Here is a 14682-nt window from a genome sequence, read left to right on the forward strand (position 1 = left end):
ATCAATTATAGTTGCTGCTGTTAAGGCTACATATATATAATAAATATATCGACTTGCCTGTAAACCCCCAATCACCCAATTGGGAAAGAAAAAGATTCAAAATTCTTAATATGCCGTTTCTAAATACATTTCTCTAGCAGCAATCAGAGAATGAAAACAAAGTTATGAACAAAATACGATCATTTCTCTCACACTTCTGTCACTCATGAGGTGCTAGCCATTAGCCAAAGTGGGTTGAAAGAACCCCATAAACACATCCAAAATGGAACAAGAAGAAAGAGCGAGCGAGAGAGAGAGAGAGAGAGGAAGCCATGAACAAGAAAGATTGCTGATCAGCTCAGTTTTTCTTTCTCCAAAATCCATTGTTGGTATGTCAGAACTCGCATCTCATCCAATTTCACATAGAACTGATACAATTTTCTGTACATCAATATGGCATGTTTATCTACATAATCTTCATACTTTTCATACAATGCGGGGATTGTAAGCACGAGTAGAAGGCCTGTCATCGAGAGAAAAAATGTCTATGAAACCCATTGATCATCGTCCAATTATGGAAACTGAAGATTGAAAACTTACTGGTGTAACCCAAAGTAATAATATCAGTCAAGCCACTGATAACAGAGATCAGCCACAGGCAAGCAGCTACTTTGAAGAACAATTTGGGGTCCTTTCCCATGGCTATATCTTGTGAAACAGACAGCAAAGTATTCACATGGGAACGGATGAAAGATGCAGCTTCGTTTACCATATCTTCTGAGAGATACAACTCAGGAAGAGGCGGCGCTGGTCTGCTCAGGAAGAAAAGTAGCAGATTTAGAAGTAACCTTAATCCAAGTACTTAGAAGTTAAGCTACATTTGATTATTATGGAACTAAGGAAACCTGGAAAGACAGAGAAATTTAAGAGAGAGCAGTGGAACAAAAACTAAACACTATATTTTTAATTGATAAGTATTTGAATGCTCGAAAACTACTGAGTTGTTTCATCTCTAAGCTTATTACGCTCAGAAGAACATGTGAAGATCTAACTATTGTCTCACACTCAATCAGGTTCATCATCTTTCCCAAATGCATGTACATATCTCATAATATTACTAAGTGAATGAAACTCAAGGAAGTAAAAATCCCAAAATGTTCGTCAAATGTAAAAGAAAGCGAGGACAAATTATCAGATTAAGTAGTTGAAAATCTAGAGAACTTGAAACCGGACCTAATCATTATTCAAGACCATTGTCAAATCCAATAGGGAAATGCCTCTTTATCTATTAAAGAAAATGCATTCTCAAACTTATATATCAGTTTACCATTCATCGTTGATATTCAAATTGAAGAGATAGCAAGTCAAGAGGCAATTTCCGATTAGTTACCTATTGAGAATGGAAGCAGATTTGGCCCAGAGAAAAATAATGGTAACAAGAAGAAGTAGAACACTGGAAATTAAAGACAAAAGGGTGTAACCACATCTCTCAAACACCAGCCAAGTCGCCAGCGTTATTAACAATATCCCCGCAGTTAGATTCTTCCGTCTCCAAAGAATTACATCTGCAACTGAACAGATTAAACACTCGACAGTTAAATCAAATCCTTAGTGATTTTATAGCAAAAGAAATGGATCCTAGAACTCTAGCAGCTGCAGTGAAAAGCAGAATCCACAGCAAGAATTTCATTTGCGATGAAGAAAAGAAGAAAATAATTCAAGGATTAAAATTTTCCCATCACTGCTACGAAATTCAATAGCAAAATCAATAGAGAACCGAAATAGAGCAATCCAAAAGACATTTAAAAGGATCCATCAAGGAAAAAAAACCCAGAAATGAGAAGATCTTAACATACCAATACCGCCGCCAACAATTTCATGAAGGGTTCGCTGCCTACAAAATAAACGATCGGAGGAACCCATCAAAAGAATTGAAAAGAGAGGATCTTGATTTCAAAAATACCCTAAAGAAACAGAAACAGAGAGGTCTGAAGCAGCCAGCCAACAGAAAAGGAAAAACAGAAGTTTGTGTGTTTAACTTTTATTTGTTGTCCACTCAGTGTGTTGAGAGGCAGACTATTTGGAATGGTAAGAAATGAAATGGGCCAGCTGACAGGTCAAAAGCGCCATGCCCCTCGTGCCTTTTCATTCCTCTCCTTCTTCTATTCCCCATTGGAATTGGTATTGACCTTCATTTCCTTTTTCCTTTTTTTACTGGTTACAAAGAGAGAGTGAGAGGAAGAGGATGTTTTTTTGTATAATCCTCTGATCAAATGAATTATTTCACATGGGCATTAATAAAAGATTGGTCCTTTTATTTTATTAGAGTACGCCCATAAGAATTGCCTTCATATAATAATAGTTCCCAAGTAACAAATTCTAGATTTACACAAAAATTCATGAGTCAAGTGGATCCAATCAAGTTAATTACACATCTTTATATGTTGGATTCTGTGGAATTGAAAAGCTTGTTCTTTTTTGCAACCATATGGTTTGAATTGTGAATTATTGTATATTTATTTGAGTGATAGACTCTAACCTAAACCCAACCAAAAAAAAAAAAAAACTATTTAAATTAGGTTGGTTGAAATTTACTTAAATCCAACCCGACCAACAAGAATACTACACTAATAATGAGATCAGATAATTTGATACGAGTTGGGGCTACTCATAACAAAGGTGGAATATGAGATTAGATTTTGACATATAATGGGGATGGCTTTGAGAACTCTAAAAATATTTTCGAAGACAAATGCAGCTGTGTAAATCGAACAGTTGTGACAATCCGGGCCGAGCGACGGCTTATTTTTTAAAAGTTTATACATTATCAATCTGAAAATTAAAAAAGTTGAAAATAGTTACACTGCACAGAACCATTGTAAAGCATGAGAATTCGACTGCTACTAGCTAACCTCAACTTCAATAAGGATCTGGGTTCCCATTCTCCTCAAAACTCTCTTATTCTTGTTTATGAGCCTATCCGGTTCTTGTCCGTCTTGAACCAAAAATCATATTCAAGGCAGAAAGTATTCTTCCTCACGCAGCTCCCTCGTTCGTACGACTAATTTTCTTTCGAGGGCTGGAAATGGCACATTCTGTATTATCTGCAGATCCGCTTTCACAGAAGGCTGTGTCTGCATTGCCTACAGATTCATTTCCAGACTCATTTTGATGAATGACGACTTCCGTGCAGACTGCAGATTTATCATTGCGGGTGGCAGCTTTGGTGGTGGAAACTGCATGTAAATCTTGAGGGGTATCAGCGGCATCGGGAGGAAGTGCACGTACATCCTGGGAGGTGGAAGCTTCAGGAGAAACATTAGGTACATTTTGGGGGGAGGCAGCTTTGGCTGAAATTGCAGGTACATCTTGCAGAGTGGCAGCTTTTGTAGAGACTGCAGTAACATCTTGGAGGATGGAGGCATTTGGGGAAACAGCGAGTACATCTTGGGTGTTGGCAGTTTCAAGAGAAACAGCAGGTACATTCTGAGGGGAGCCAGCTTGGGTGGAGGAAACTACAGGTTCATTTGGAGGGTTAGCAACTCCTGCTGCCATGACTGCTGAGGAGTCCATAAGGCTGGCAGCTATGGCAGCCTTCAAATCCTCATCCTCCATGTCTATTAGCATTTCTGTTTCTCCAGATGAAAGAAACGTATCTTGCTGCTCTGTCCAGTTTGCTCTTTGAGGAGGAGGGGGGGCTTGGGTGGAGTTGCACGATTTGGTTATCCTCTCAGCATCCTCAGGAGAAAGCCACTGACCATACCCGTTGGATGCTTCAGAGGATGAGATGGGAAAATCCTTAGGGAAGTTACCCCTAACAATAAAAATGCTCCAACCAAAGCCCTTTAGAGAGTCCAAGTAAGCTGAAAGGTAAAACTTCGAAAGATGCTGAGGGGCTGCATATAAACTATCAAAATTGTACCATTCCCCATTCACTTTCCTAATACAAAACCAATGGTCTTGCAAGTGACATATAAATGCATTCTCCAGTTGAGGATCAATCTGCGCAGGCTCAGCAACTGGTGAGTTGAGAGGAATGACTTGGAGATCCCATACCTCCAAAGCCTTTTGTAAGACCTGCAAGCAAATATATTGTGGCTTAGAAAAATAAGATCATCCCAACAAGTTTTACGTTTTGTTTGCTTTATATACACACAGGAAAAAATGATCTATACAAAATGAACTGTGATCCCACCGAATACTACACTGCTTTACATCAAAACATTACCCAAGAAACAAAAAAGAAAAGAAAGAAGAGATATAGGGTGCAAATTCAAGTATCCAAAACAAGATATCAAGTTTCATCAGTCTAATATCCACAAAATTCATAAGCAACGTGCCTTGTCTGGGGTAATTAACAGGAAACAAAGGTTTGGGATCCCCATCCTCGCTTGCCACTTTCAGTCTTGTTTGAGAACTCACTAAATCTTTGTCTACTCCCTCAGTTCACCCCTCAATGGTGTATTTCTCTTACTTCTTTTAGAAAGAAAGGGTTTTCTTAAATAGAAGTACCCAATACAAATTAGGAAAATACAAATAAGTGAAAAATAAACACACAAATATATCTTAAATACAATGAAAACATTGACAATAAAGATAATAATCAACACTCCCCTGCAAGCTGGTTTGAAGATATCATCCATAGTTAGTTTGTCAATTAAGTTATTGAAGTGCCACTTTGGAAGATCTTTAGTTAACATATCTACGATTTGTTCTACTGTCGGAAGATAAGGGATGCATATTATTCCTTGTACAACCTTCTCCTTTATGAAGTGTTTATCAACAGAAATCTTTCAAGTGATTTCTAACCATCCCATGTGCTAATTCAAGTTAAATTCAAGAATTAATGCCCGTCTAGTAACTCGTAGGTCATTTGGATTTGAAAACTAACAAATGTCATGCATTGGAATGTTATTCATCAACACAGCTACCTCAGGCAGATGACATTGGGACATAGGGGAGAATAGGAGCTATGGGTTTGTGCAAGTAGGGAACAAACATTGTCTTGAGAAATAGTCATGCAGTGGCTTAAACCGGTTAGCCTATTCCTACTGTAAAAAGAATACATAACTGTAACATCAGAATCACAATTCAATCCCTTTCCGTAAGATATTATATATATTCACAAACCACTGTTCCTGAATGCAATTGAGATATTCAATAAAAACCTAGAATTCGAGTGGTGAAGAGAGATGCTAAATGGAATTCAAATGAAATGAAGAAAATTCCAGAGAGGAAGAAGCGTAATTAGTAAAAGTAAAGCGATCATAGTAGTTGAGTAGAAGGAAGAAGAAGAAGAAGAAAGGAAACCTGGATGCTGAAATCACCGTCTAAGGAGACATTGTGAGACTCTTCGGAGAGGAAATCACCGGTGGTGGAACCAGAAAGCATCATCTGGCGCTCTTTGCGGTCAAGATCGGAAGCGAGAGCAGCCAAATCGAATTCGGAGAAGAAAGGACCTTGTAAGACGGTGTTGACGCAATGCACAGCGCAGAGCTTGGATTCCTGAACCTCGTGATACAACATGCCGCCATTGCAGGCTCCGTCCATAGTCGGAGGAAAGAGAGGGGGGAGGAGGAAAAGGAAGAGAAATTATAAACCCTAGATTAGATTAGATTAGATTAGAATAGATTAGAAGGAAGAAGAAAGGAATGCGTGTAACTTTTGGTGAATTATTATTATTATTATTATTATTATTATTATTATTATTATTATTCTCTCTCTCTCTCTCTCTCTCTCTCTCTATGAGTATTTGGAAAGGAAGTAAAAGGAAGAAAGGGAAATGCGGTAATAAGGAAGAAAGAGGCGTTGGGATCTTTTTCCCTTTTGTCAGTTTCTACGATGGAATCGGAAGTTGAAATTCCACACGTGTTCCCAAACTGTTTCAAGCGTGTCCATCTTTTTTTTAGTAATAATAAATAGGAATATTACAAACTTAAACGTTGAAATGCCAAACACACATATATATATAATAATAATAATAATAATATTTAAAATTATATTAAAGTCAGATATGGAAATAAACTAAATTTTGTTATATTTTATAACAAGTCTATTTGTAAAACTATATTTAAATTATATAATTCTATTAATGTAAATAAAGTTTAAAATATATAATTATATAAAAATAACCGATTATTTCTAACTATAAAGTCATTTTTTTAGCACACCATCTTTACCAAAAAGAATACTAAATTGTTTTTATTGAATTAAAATGTTTAATATTTAATGTAGTATATTATATGATATCACCAAATAAGAATTAATATAAAACTAGTTTATAAATTAAGTAGTAGCCGTGTCTTTAGTAGTTCAAAAGGAAAAAAATTAGTGTTTAGTGATTAACTATAATTGGTTTATAAATATATTTTCTAAACACATTTTAAACAAAAATAAATTGAAATTTAATGTATGAATTTGTTGTCTAACACATGGTTTGGAAACAAATAAAAGAAATTCCCTCTTATCTTATCGTGGAATGCAGTTGAACCGTTCCAATATAAATTAAAATAACCATTTTAAAAGTGTCCTTTCTCCAATTATTTATATGTAAAGTGCCTTACTCTCCCCATCAATCCTCACGAAATACAATACTTATTAAAACTAAATGCAACAGCTTTTACAAACAAAAAGGGCGACGCCTTGGCATTCTACAAGCAATTGATTGCCCATAAGAGAGCTTCGGTTGTTGTGTTGTTGAGCTTCTCCTACCATTGTTGATGTGCTAATTGTACCCTGTCAAGCATGCCTCAATTTCTTTTGTTATGCTTAGATAGCATTAGCAACATCGGCAAGACTCGATTGACGTTTGTATATGTTAAAAATCAAGTCGTCTTTGATTCAAATCTATGGCCTCATTTTTACTCGAAACTCGAAAAAACAAGATGGGAATGGGATGGCCTTCAGATAAGATTCTCAAACAAGTAGATCGTAGTGGTTTCTACCGCTGTAAAGCAACCTCACAGGTTTCTTGGGCTTTCCTCCCTTGAACTCAGCTCCATATTCTGCAATGGGAATAAAGCTATGGCCCCGACAACCCATTTTGTGCTGCAAATCAGGTACAGAAACCAAAATCCAAGTAAACAGGAGCGAATTAAAACCCTGTATATAAGTTCCTTTGTTTTGCTATTCACTCCCTACCAAAGTTTTTTAAGAACCAAGCCAAGATCTAAAAACTAAGTCCCTCCTCATCTTTGGTAACAATTTTGTTTTTTGTTTTTTTAAATTAAGACTATAATAACCACTTTTATATATTGATTTGTGTGTTCTGTGATTTAATGTTTTCAAAATTCAAACCAATTTTGAAAACTAAAATAATAATATTTTTTTTTTTTAATTTGTTTTGCTTTTTGAAATTTGGCGAAAGATACATATGTGTGTTTACATAGAAAATATGATCAAGGAATTGTGTGAAACAAGCACAATATTATATAACCAAATATCAAAAGGATTACCAAACATAACTAAAAAAATTTAGTTTTTATATTTAGAGTTTGCCTAAAAATATTAGTTTTTGTTTTTAAAACAGGAAACTAAAAACGGAAGTGTAATCAAATGAGACTAAGTAAATTTATCAAAGTTAAACTTAAAAAGTGTAACATCACCAAATCTAGTTCCTACTCTGTTAATAACCCAGGACACTATCAGAGGATATAATCAACCTCAGTTAACAAACCAACACTTTTATGGTCATTAATAAAAGAATACCTCATGCCCTGGTATGTAGACAATGATAGGTTGCTTGCAGAGCTTTGACAATACCTGACGGAGATTAAAACAGATCATGATTCATTATGTCAACAAAGAGTGCCTTCACACATTATAAAGCATACATGAACAAGAAATCAATAAAATTCTGAGTATTCCTTGTGAAAACGCTAGTGGAAGAGAATAGAGAACTAACCAATAGCTCTGACTCTCCACCCCAGAAATCAGGTGTCCGAATTCGTTGGCAATAGCTGAAATTTACTTTTGGAAGTTCTCATTATCAGACCGCAAGCAAAAACTACTAAAATCTAAAAGGACAATTTCACAGAATGAAAAAGTAATGGGCAAACAAACTAACCGTTCTAATGGCTCCTCCACAGTAATTGCTATAAGGGCTTCTTCATACTGCCGTCTTTCTTTGCCATTGTCACAAATGACTTCTTTCACAGCCATGCGTAAATCATCTGCATGCTTAAATCTACCAGCATCAATCATTTATGAAATAACATAGCACAAACCGATTGATACAAATTTAGGTAGTATATCATTTTCCTCTTGACATTTTTTTGCCAAGCTATTTAATTAGAAACTTCATCAGAATCTCGAACATGATCCACACAAATATGAACAAAAAAAGGCCCTTGCTTGTAAAGTAAGCAGTGCTACAAGCACAAACTCACTTGAATAACTCAAGAGTGATATAAGGACATTCATAGAAAAATCCTAAAAGAGAATTTGAACTTAATCAAATTAAACACTTGAAAACAATTAGAAAGAAGAGAGAAGCACATGGTCCGACACATCTTTTGTTGTGTAACAGATAAAGCAAGCATTTTTTTGTGCTACAAGGACAATTCACTAGTCAAGGTAACCGAGTGTCAAAGTGCTTATGTCAAAATGAAACACTATATAAAGAAAAAAAAACCCTTTTATTTCTAGATTTTGAAGTTCTTTTTTTTTTTCAAGATTCTAGCTCTGATGCTGAAATACGTAGCTAGTCTACAACCGGAGCACCTTCCGAAGACATTTGGTTGTCATAGTAAACAGAATATTTGGACAATCCTCCTGCTTGTTCTATCAACTTGAACATTATGTTCCGCACTCAAGTATCCAAAATAATATATGTTTAGACTAGCAATGTACCTACTAGAGATGATATATCAGAGCTAACCTGCATCATTTTTCTCCTCAAATGGACGAAGAGGAATCCCCCTGTTGAAAGCCATTCCTTTAGCCTGATTTTATCAAGAGGAAGTTAGTTTAATAGGCAAGAAAATTAGCTTTCAATCCCTTGCTGCATCAAGTAAGCGGGAACACAAATACTATGACAGTAATTAAGAATGAAATGACTGCCTTTAATCTTCTGTTTCTATTCAATACCCTTGTTTCTAACAATTTATTTGTCTTCCACTTCATAAAAGTTGAATAAAATTTCAGAAGCAAAAACATGTGATCATAATAATAAGAAATATATCAAAAAATAAATTAACTATTAACAAACAAATTTGATTCACAGAAACATATAACTGAAGATGAAGTGGCTATCAAAATCATAAATACACGATTAGATAATTTGAAACATGAATTAGAATAAACAGAGTAAATCACAAAATAAGTTCAGTTCAGGAGTGAACAACAGAATAAATAGGGGAATGAAGGTTACAAGCGCACGGAAAAGGCAGCGTCCATCTCCAGTAACTTTTTGGACTTTGTATTGCTCAGCTTTCCTCAATGCAGGCGATTCAATCCCCCTAAGAATAGCAATTTATGAAGTTGAAAAAACAATAATGGCGTTCAAAAACTCTACCAGAAATTAAAAGAGAAGGAATGAACTTACAGCACGGGTCCAATTTTAGCAAAGAGTGGATGACCACGATTCATAGACAAAGGGAAAGAAGAAGCAACTGAGTTCGAAGGTGAAATTGAACTTACAGGAGAAGATGAGAACTCAAACCGAGCAATTCCTAGTTGCAATTGCTCGAGAATTGACGCTACAAAGATGAACAAACAGACAACGAACTTAAAATAAAGGAAGAGATAGGAAGCATAAGAATGAAGAAAGAAGAAACTGGTTGAGGTTTCTCACCATTTCGAGGCTTCTCCGCCATAATATCCATCGGAGAAGAACGAAGAGAGAGTCGCTACTTGCTTGCCTATTATATTCGAACACGCCTGACGCTCTCCCACGACAGCTATCCCCGCCTTTGATATATTATGTAATTTAAATATATGTTTTTTTCTCATTGTTAGAAATAAGAAAATATAAATGAATTGTGAATTTTGTAAATATAATTAAATGGTTAATATGTTTCATCAAATTAAAAAAAAAAAAAAAAAAAAAAAAAAAACTTACTTAGTAATTTTTTGACTTATTGAACACTAAAAAATGTATTTGAATATAAAAAAAAATTCTCTTTTAAAACAAGGCAAAAGGAATTTATTTTATTTTAATATGAAATATGATAGACATAGAGTTAATACAAGAAGGGAATTACAGCCTTCCTATTTATGGGATAATCCTCTCCAAACTTGTTCAAGTACCACGTGTGGTTTGCACGTGCCCTAGGCACTAAATTTGCACACGTATAAAGGAAAAACCCTAGCCCAGCCCATGACCCGCACATCACCCCCCAGCCCAGCCACTCCATAATCTCTCCCAAATAGTTAGGACAACTCACCAACTCAAACCACCCTCCCTTCGGCACCTTATAACCGCCGCCGCTCCTCTTCAGTCCGACCAGAACACCATCCGACCATATATTCACCGCCATCCCCATCACAAAAACCACTCCTCCACCAAAAAACCGCCACCAAAACCACCCATCTCCCTCGTACTTCACGTAATGAGACACAGATCTGGTCTGCACGTAAGCATTGAGCAAGTTGAATCCGAATGCCATGATAGCCACAATCACCGGAAAACCGGCGGTGGCATTCCGTCGAGTCCCACTCCAGAGAAGACGAATTGGGTAGAAGCAGGTGCGATTGAGGTAGTGAAGGAGGAAGGGGGAGATGAGAAGGAGAGCCTTGGAATCGGAGGAGTGATCGCCGGATGGAAAGAGGAGGAGGGTCAACCATAAGGTGGGACTTTCCATCAGGAACCAGGCCAATGGAGCCGACATGGTTGGACCCCACCCGGGTCGGATGTGCTTCCCGTACGGCGCCTGGAGAAACCTCAGGGAGACGACGGTCGGTGGTCCAATGAGGTACAGGGCGAGAAGACTGTTGCGGAACAGAGCCTGATCCCAACCCATCACGGTAGGCGATGGATTCGAGGATTCCGGTTGTAGGTTTGAATCAAGTTGAGAAATTTGTGGCTGATCTGTTTTCAAATTTGTAACATATCTCATTAAAATCCAGATCTACATACCTAAAAGGAAGAAGCTGACAGAGGGAAGGAAGCCTATTGAATCTCATAGTGAAGTCACCTTCTCCACTATGGTAATAGACTTGGGACACTTTTTGGTGACTTTGTGGAGTAATTTCGATTAATAAAGTTCCGTAAAAATTGAAGGGTGAAAATCAATAATCATTATTCAATATGTAATCCATGGATCTAAAACTATATAATAAAAGGGGAGAAGGTTTATTCTCTATTTTTCATTAGAGTAATTATCCTTTTTCAATTTGGAAAGAGATGACTGGGTGTTCCTCTCTTTTTTGTATTTCTTTTTATAGATGAGGAAAGATGTTGAATATATAAAATGTTAAGAACATTTCAAAATCAAGTAAGGAAAAAAAATCAGACTTTTTTTTATTCTTCACGAGATAGAAATTTAATTCGAAAATGGAAAGAGAAACAAAGAATATCACTACTGTATAAACAAATAGTTTGATAGTAAACATTACTCAATCTCCAATATCAATTGTTATCATTTCTTTTATTTGACACCAAGAAACGTAGTGAAATGATTTCCAGAAATGAGTCCTTGATTACTAAAAATTGGATTTCATAAACACAATTATATACTGTGGGGACTCTTCTTTCAAAGAAAAAAAAAATTAAGAATAACAAATTGAGAGTGATCCAAATTTATCACAATTTGATCTTATAACTAGTTAGAATCTTTTTTTTCTTCTTTCCTAGTAAATCATGAATTTTTCTCAGAACTGTTTAAAAGCTCACAACAGCTTGCCAAACAAAAGCTAATAGAAAAAAGAATAGGGGTATTACTAGCACAGAACATCCATCTACTATTGGATTCATACTGGCATAACATGTACTATTGGATTCAGAAAAGCTTAGCCCTCAGGCAATTTGGCGACAAAAAATACCATGCAAGCTATTCTTGAAGTAACAAAGTTTTGGCTATTCTTCAAGAAATATCAGAAGTAAAACAGATTCCTTAAATGCATACAGGCTTCTAAACATCTAACTCTTGTATCTATCACATGCTCACATGATGATGTTCCCTTTTCTCTTACTTTTCCCTCTCACCTTTAATTCCCCATTGTTCACAGTATTTTCTTGTGCTCCTGTTTGAATTACTAAATCACTTGCCTTTGTTCTAAAATATAAACTGCCAAGAGATTCGCATAAGATTCTGGTTGAACAAGGATGCCTATATAAGATAATATGTGATAAGAGCCCTGATCATATCCTACGCAATCAACTTTTCTATATGATGCTACTTGACATGGATTGATTAGGGTTGGAGAAGACATATCTCAGGAAAGTAAGATTCCAATCATAAAGGATAACTTTGTTGATGCACTTCATTGTACAAAATAAACATAAATATGGGTTTACAGAATACCATTAGATGCACTATTGCAGTTCGTAAGCCAACTTTCAGAATCAAATTTGGGAGCATCAATGAGCCTTAGAATGGGTTTTGCTGGTTATATTTTCCAAGTTAAGCATCCCAACCTGAGGGAGGTAAATGGTCTGCAGAGAATTCTAAGGTTGAGAGGAAGAAAAATGCCTCCAAACCATCCAAAGCAGCAAACGAAGCATACAACATTAATAGCAGAACTGCTGGAAGTGACTCAAACGGCCAACTGTGGTGGGAACGATCCTGTATGATGAAGCAAGCTGTACATGTGGATGAAAGAGATGCTGGGGAGGTGAACTGATTCTCCAACCGGAATGCAAAAACAATATTGTGGTAATTCTTATCAGATGAACTTCTGTCAGATGAAAAATAACAGGCACGTCAGTTGTTAATTCGTGATTTGATGATACCAAGCAGAAAGCAGAACAATTCTAAGAAAGAACGTCCGACAGTGGAATCACTTGAGACTCCATTTGAAACAAGAGATTTCGAGAGTTACTAATGTAACTCCAATTAAAGGACTTAAATTTTGAACTTGATATCAATATTTTCAAGGTAGAGAAAAGGATATAGGCTACAAATCAATCTATTGTCAATCAAAAAGGGCGTAGAACAAATAAACCGATTCTCTCAAAACTTTTTTAAGTGAGCTTGAAGAATATATTCTAAGTCATAGTCCTCAAGAGATAAGAATAGATTAGTCTCTCTCCTATCCTTTATGGCTTCTAAGAGAGTTGGTTGATCTATCCTCCGTTAATAAACTTGTCAATCGAGCATTCTTCAAAACTACGAACTTTGTAATTTCAGTTTCAAAGAATAAAACTACAAAGATCAGTTAACTGTAATAAAAGAAGCCAATGTACAATTGCACATGCTTGAGCTTCAGCTTGATTTACATTACAGCAGATATTATCCATTTCAACCAGAAAACAGAGCAAAATTCTAATCAAGCTATTCTAACGATTCAACTTGAGTTTATCTTACAGAACCAGAAGCAAAGAATGGAGAAGCTTACATTAGAATTAAAAAGCTTGCAACACAGGTCTTTTTCCCAGCCTCTTTATTTCTCTATCCATGTTCCCCGTAAGCATCAATCCAAACATCTTGAAATCACAAAGAAGAGACCAAAATGGATGGCCAAAGGTGGCGGGAACATTTTCCTCAACAAAGAAATGGCTGTACCAGGCGAACCCATAACCAGTTAATGGAACAAGGAACAGAAACCACCAGCTAAACAATAAGGAGCATAGAAAGAAGAAGATAGCAGAAAGAGTTCCAATGAAGTGCCAACGTCTCGTCGATGGTTTAGAGTGCTGGTTCATGTAGAAAACCCAGAACTCATCTAAACTCCTGAAATTCATAAATCCAGAGTTGAAAAACGAAAAACCAGAAACTGATTTTCTTGAGGATTCTGAAGAAACCCCGATCAAGAATTTCAAAACCCAAGTCAGAAATGGATGGATCGGTGTTGAAAACCTAATTGAGGCAACAAGGTATACGAATCACCAACTCTACCAACATGGATTTTATTTATGCCGATTGGCTTGGTTTGAAAGGGTGATGGAAAACTGAAGGTGGGTTATGGCGTCTGGTTCACTTCACACGCGCAACCAAATGGAATAATAATGAAAAACTCTTTGAAGCCATAAATTTTTCAGAGGTTTGAAGTTTTGAATAGAATTGAATCAAAATGTCGGCAAAAATGATTTTGGGCCTCGGATCACTACACAATGCTAAATCTAGGGTTTACATTAGATTTGGTTTGAGGGATATGGGATCATACAAAACTTCAGCCCACTTTTTCTCTATTAAATTCTCATAATGAAGTACACCAACAAAATTTTTTATTCAGAAAGAAATCTCTTTTAATCAATTGGAAATATTCACTTTCCTGTTTCATGAATGTACAAGAATATTGCATTAATTAACAACCCAAAACACTAACAAACAAAATTGATCTAAATAGAGTAATGGAATAGTACAAATTCCTCGTTTTTCCTTCATAAGTGTGAAAAAAAAAATAAAGGAAAAATGAAAAATTTTAACACCATGCAAATTTTTGATGTGATGTGAGCAGTAAGAAAGGAAGATGCATTTTTTTTTTCTTCAGTAATGAGTTGTAAAAAGGAAGGTAGAAAAATAGATGTCTTTGGAAATGCACTAAATATAGTCCTTAACAAGTTTATGGAATTTGATGTTCTTCAAATCATGAAATTTTTTG

General features: G+C 35.9%; 5 protein-coding genes across 6 annotated transcripts; all 5 read right to left on the bottom strand.

Annotated features, from left to right (window-relative positions):
• Window positions 1-5: 5 nt before the first annotated feature.
• On the bottom strand, window positions 6-2368 carry LOC103486331 (reticulon-like protein B12). 2 transcript variants are annotated; one of them, XM_008444254.3, is made up of 4 exons: window positions 1836-2368; window positions 1370-1550; window positions 580-791; window positions 6-502 (listed from the first exon to the last, which is right to left on the bottom strand). In XM_008444254.3, exons 1-4 carry the CDS (start codon window positions 1900-1902, stop codon window positions 333-335), a joined length of 630 nt encoding a protein of 209 aa, XP_008442476.1. In that variant the 5' UTR covers window positions 1903-2368; the 3' UTR covers window positions 6-332. The 2 variants fall into 2 exon arrangements, with proteins under 2 accessions (XP_008442476.1, XP_016899688.1); XM_017044199.2 differs by having other exon boundaries at window positions 1370-1544; window positions 1836-2245.
• A 350-nt stretch (window positions 2369-2718) lies between these two features.
• LOC103486329 (ataxin-3 homolog) lies at window positions 2719-5675 on the bottom strand. Its single transcript, XM_008444250.3, has 2 exons — window positions 5290-5675; window positions 2719-4056 (listed from the first exon to the last, which is right to left on the bottom strand). Exons 1-2 carry the CDS (start codon window positions 5527-5529, stop codon window positions 3016-3018), a joined length of 1281 nt encoding a protein of 426 aa, XP_008442472.2. The 5' UTR covers window positions 5530-5675; the 3' UTR covers window positions 2719-3015.
• Window positions 5676-6495: 820 nt separating this feature from the next.
• On the bottom strand, window positions 6496-9957 carry LOC103486327 (OVARIAN TUMOR DOMAIN-containing deubiquitinating enzyme 3). The gene is made up of 8 exons (XM_008444248.3): window positions 9773-9957; window positions 9524-9677; window positions 9350-9437; window positions 8858-8921; window positions 8045-8150; window positions 7883-7937; window positions 7687-7740; window positions 6496-7026 (listed from the first exon to the last, which is right to left on the bottom strand). The coding sequence occupies exons 1-8, from the start codon at window positions 9801-9803 to the stop codon at window positions 6895-6897; spliced, it is 684 nt and encodes a 227-aa protein (XP_008442470.1). The 5' UTR covers window positions 9804-9957; the 3' UTR covers window positions 6496-6894.
• Window positions 9958-10085: 128 nt separating this feature from the next.
• On the bottom strand, window positions 10086-11054 carry LOC103486328 (steroid 5-alpha-reductase DET2). Its single transcript, XM_008444249.3, has one exon. It carries the CDS (start codon window positions 11034-11036, stop codon window positions 10161-10163), a length of 876 nt encoding a protein of 291 aa, XP_008442471.1. The 5' UTR covers window positions 11037-11054; the 3' UTR covers window positions 10086-10160.
• Window positions 11055-12363: 1309 nt separating this feature from the next.
• Window positions 12364-13822, bottom strand: LOC103486326 (uncharacterized). The gene is made up of 2 exons (XM_008444247.3): window positions 13477-13822; window positions 12364-12816 (listed from the first exon to the last, which is right to left on the bottom strand). The coding sequence occupies exon 1, from the start codon at window positions 13820-13822 to the stop codon at window positions 13484-13486; it is 339 nt and encodes a 112-aa protein (XP_008442469.1). The 3' UTR covers window positions 12364-12816; window positions 13477-13483.
• Window positions 13823-14682: the final 860 nt, after the last annotated feature.

Source organism: Cucumis melo, chromosome 4 (assembly GCF_025177605.1).
Source record: "Cucumis melo cultivar AY chromosome 4, USDA_Cmelo_AY_1.0, whole genome shotgun sequence".
NCBI classification, from domain to species: domain Eukaryota; kingdom Viridiplantae; phylum Streptophyta; class Magnoliopsida; order Cucurbitales; family Cucurbitaceae; genus Cucumis; species Cucumis melo.

Bases quoted from the DNA above. Each gene is read 5' to 3' on its own strand.
- LOC103486328 (XM_008444249.3), bottom strand. From the start codon at position 11,036: ATGAGATATGTTACAAATTTGAAAACAGATCAGCCACAAATTTCTCAA.
- LOC103486331 (XM_008444254.3), bottom strand. From the start codon at position 1,902: ATGGGTTCCTCCGATCGTTTATTTTGTAGGCAGCGAACCCTTCATGAA. The intron at 1,551-1,835 runs GTATGTTAAGAT...TAATCTGTTCAG, and splicing joins AATTGTTGGCGGCGGTATTG to TTGCAGATGTAATTCTTTGG. The intron at 503-579 runs GTAAGTTTTCAA...TCTCGATGACAG, and splicing joins TATTACTTTGGGTTACACCA to GCCTTCTACTCGTGCTTACA.
- LOC103486329 (XM_008444250.3), bottom strand. From the start codon at position 5,529: ATGGACGGAGCCTGCAATGGCGGCATGTTGTATCACGAGGTTCAGGAA. The intron at 4,057-5,289 runs GTTTCCTTTCTT...ATTTGCTTGCAG, and splicing joins ACGGTGATTTCAGCATCCAG to GTCTTACAAAAGGCTTTGGA.
- LOC103486327 (XM_008444248.3), bottom strand. From the start codon at position 9,803: ATGGATATTATGGCGGAGAAGCCTCGAAATG. The intron at 9,438-9,523 runs GTAAGTTCATTC...TGCTATTCTTAG, and splicing joins GCTAAAATTGGACCCGTGCT to GGGGATTGAATCGCCTGCAT. The intron at 8,922-9,349 runs GTAACCTTCATT...TGATAAAATCAG, and splicing joins GCTGCCTTTTCCGTGCGCTT to GCTAAAGGAATGGCTTTCAA.
- LOC103486326 (XM_008444247.3), bottom strand. From the start codon at position 13,822: ATGAATTTCAGGAGTTTAGATGAGTTCTGGGTTTTCTACATGAACCAG.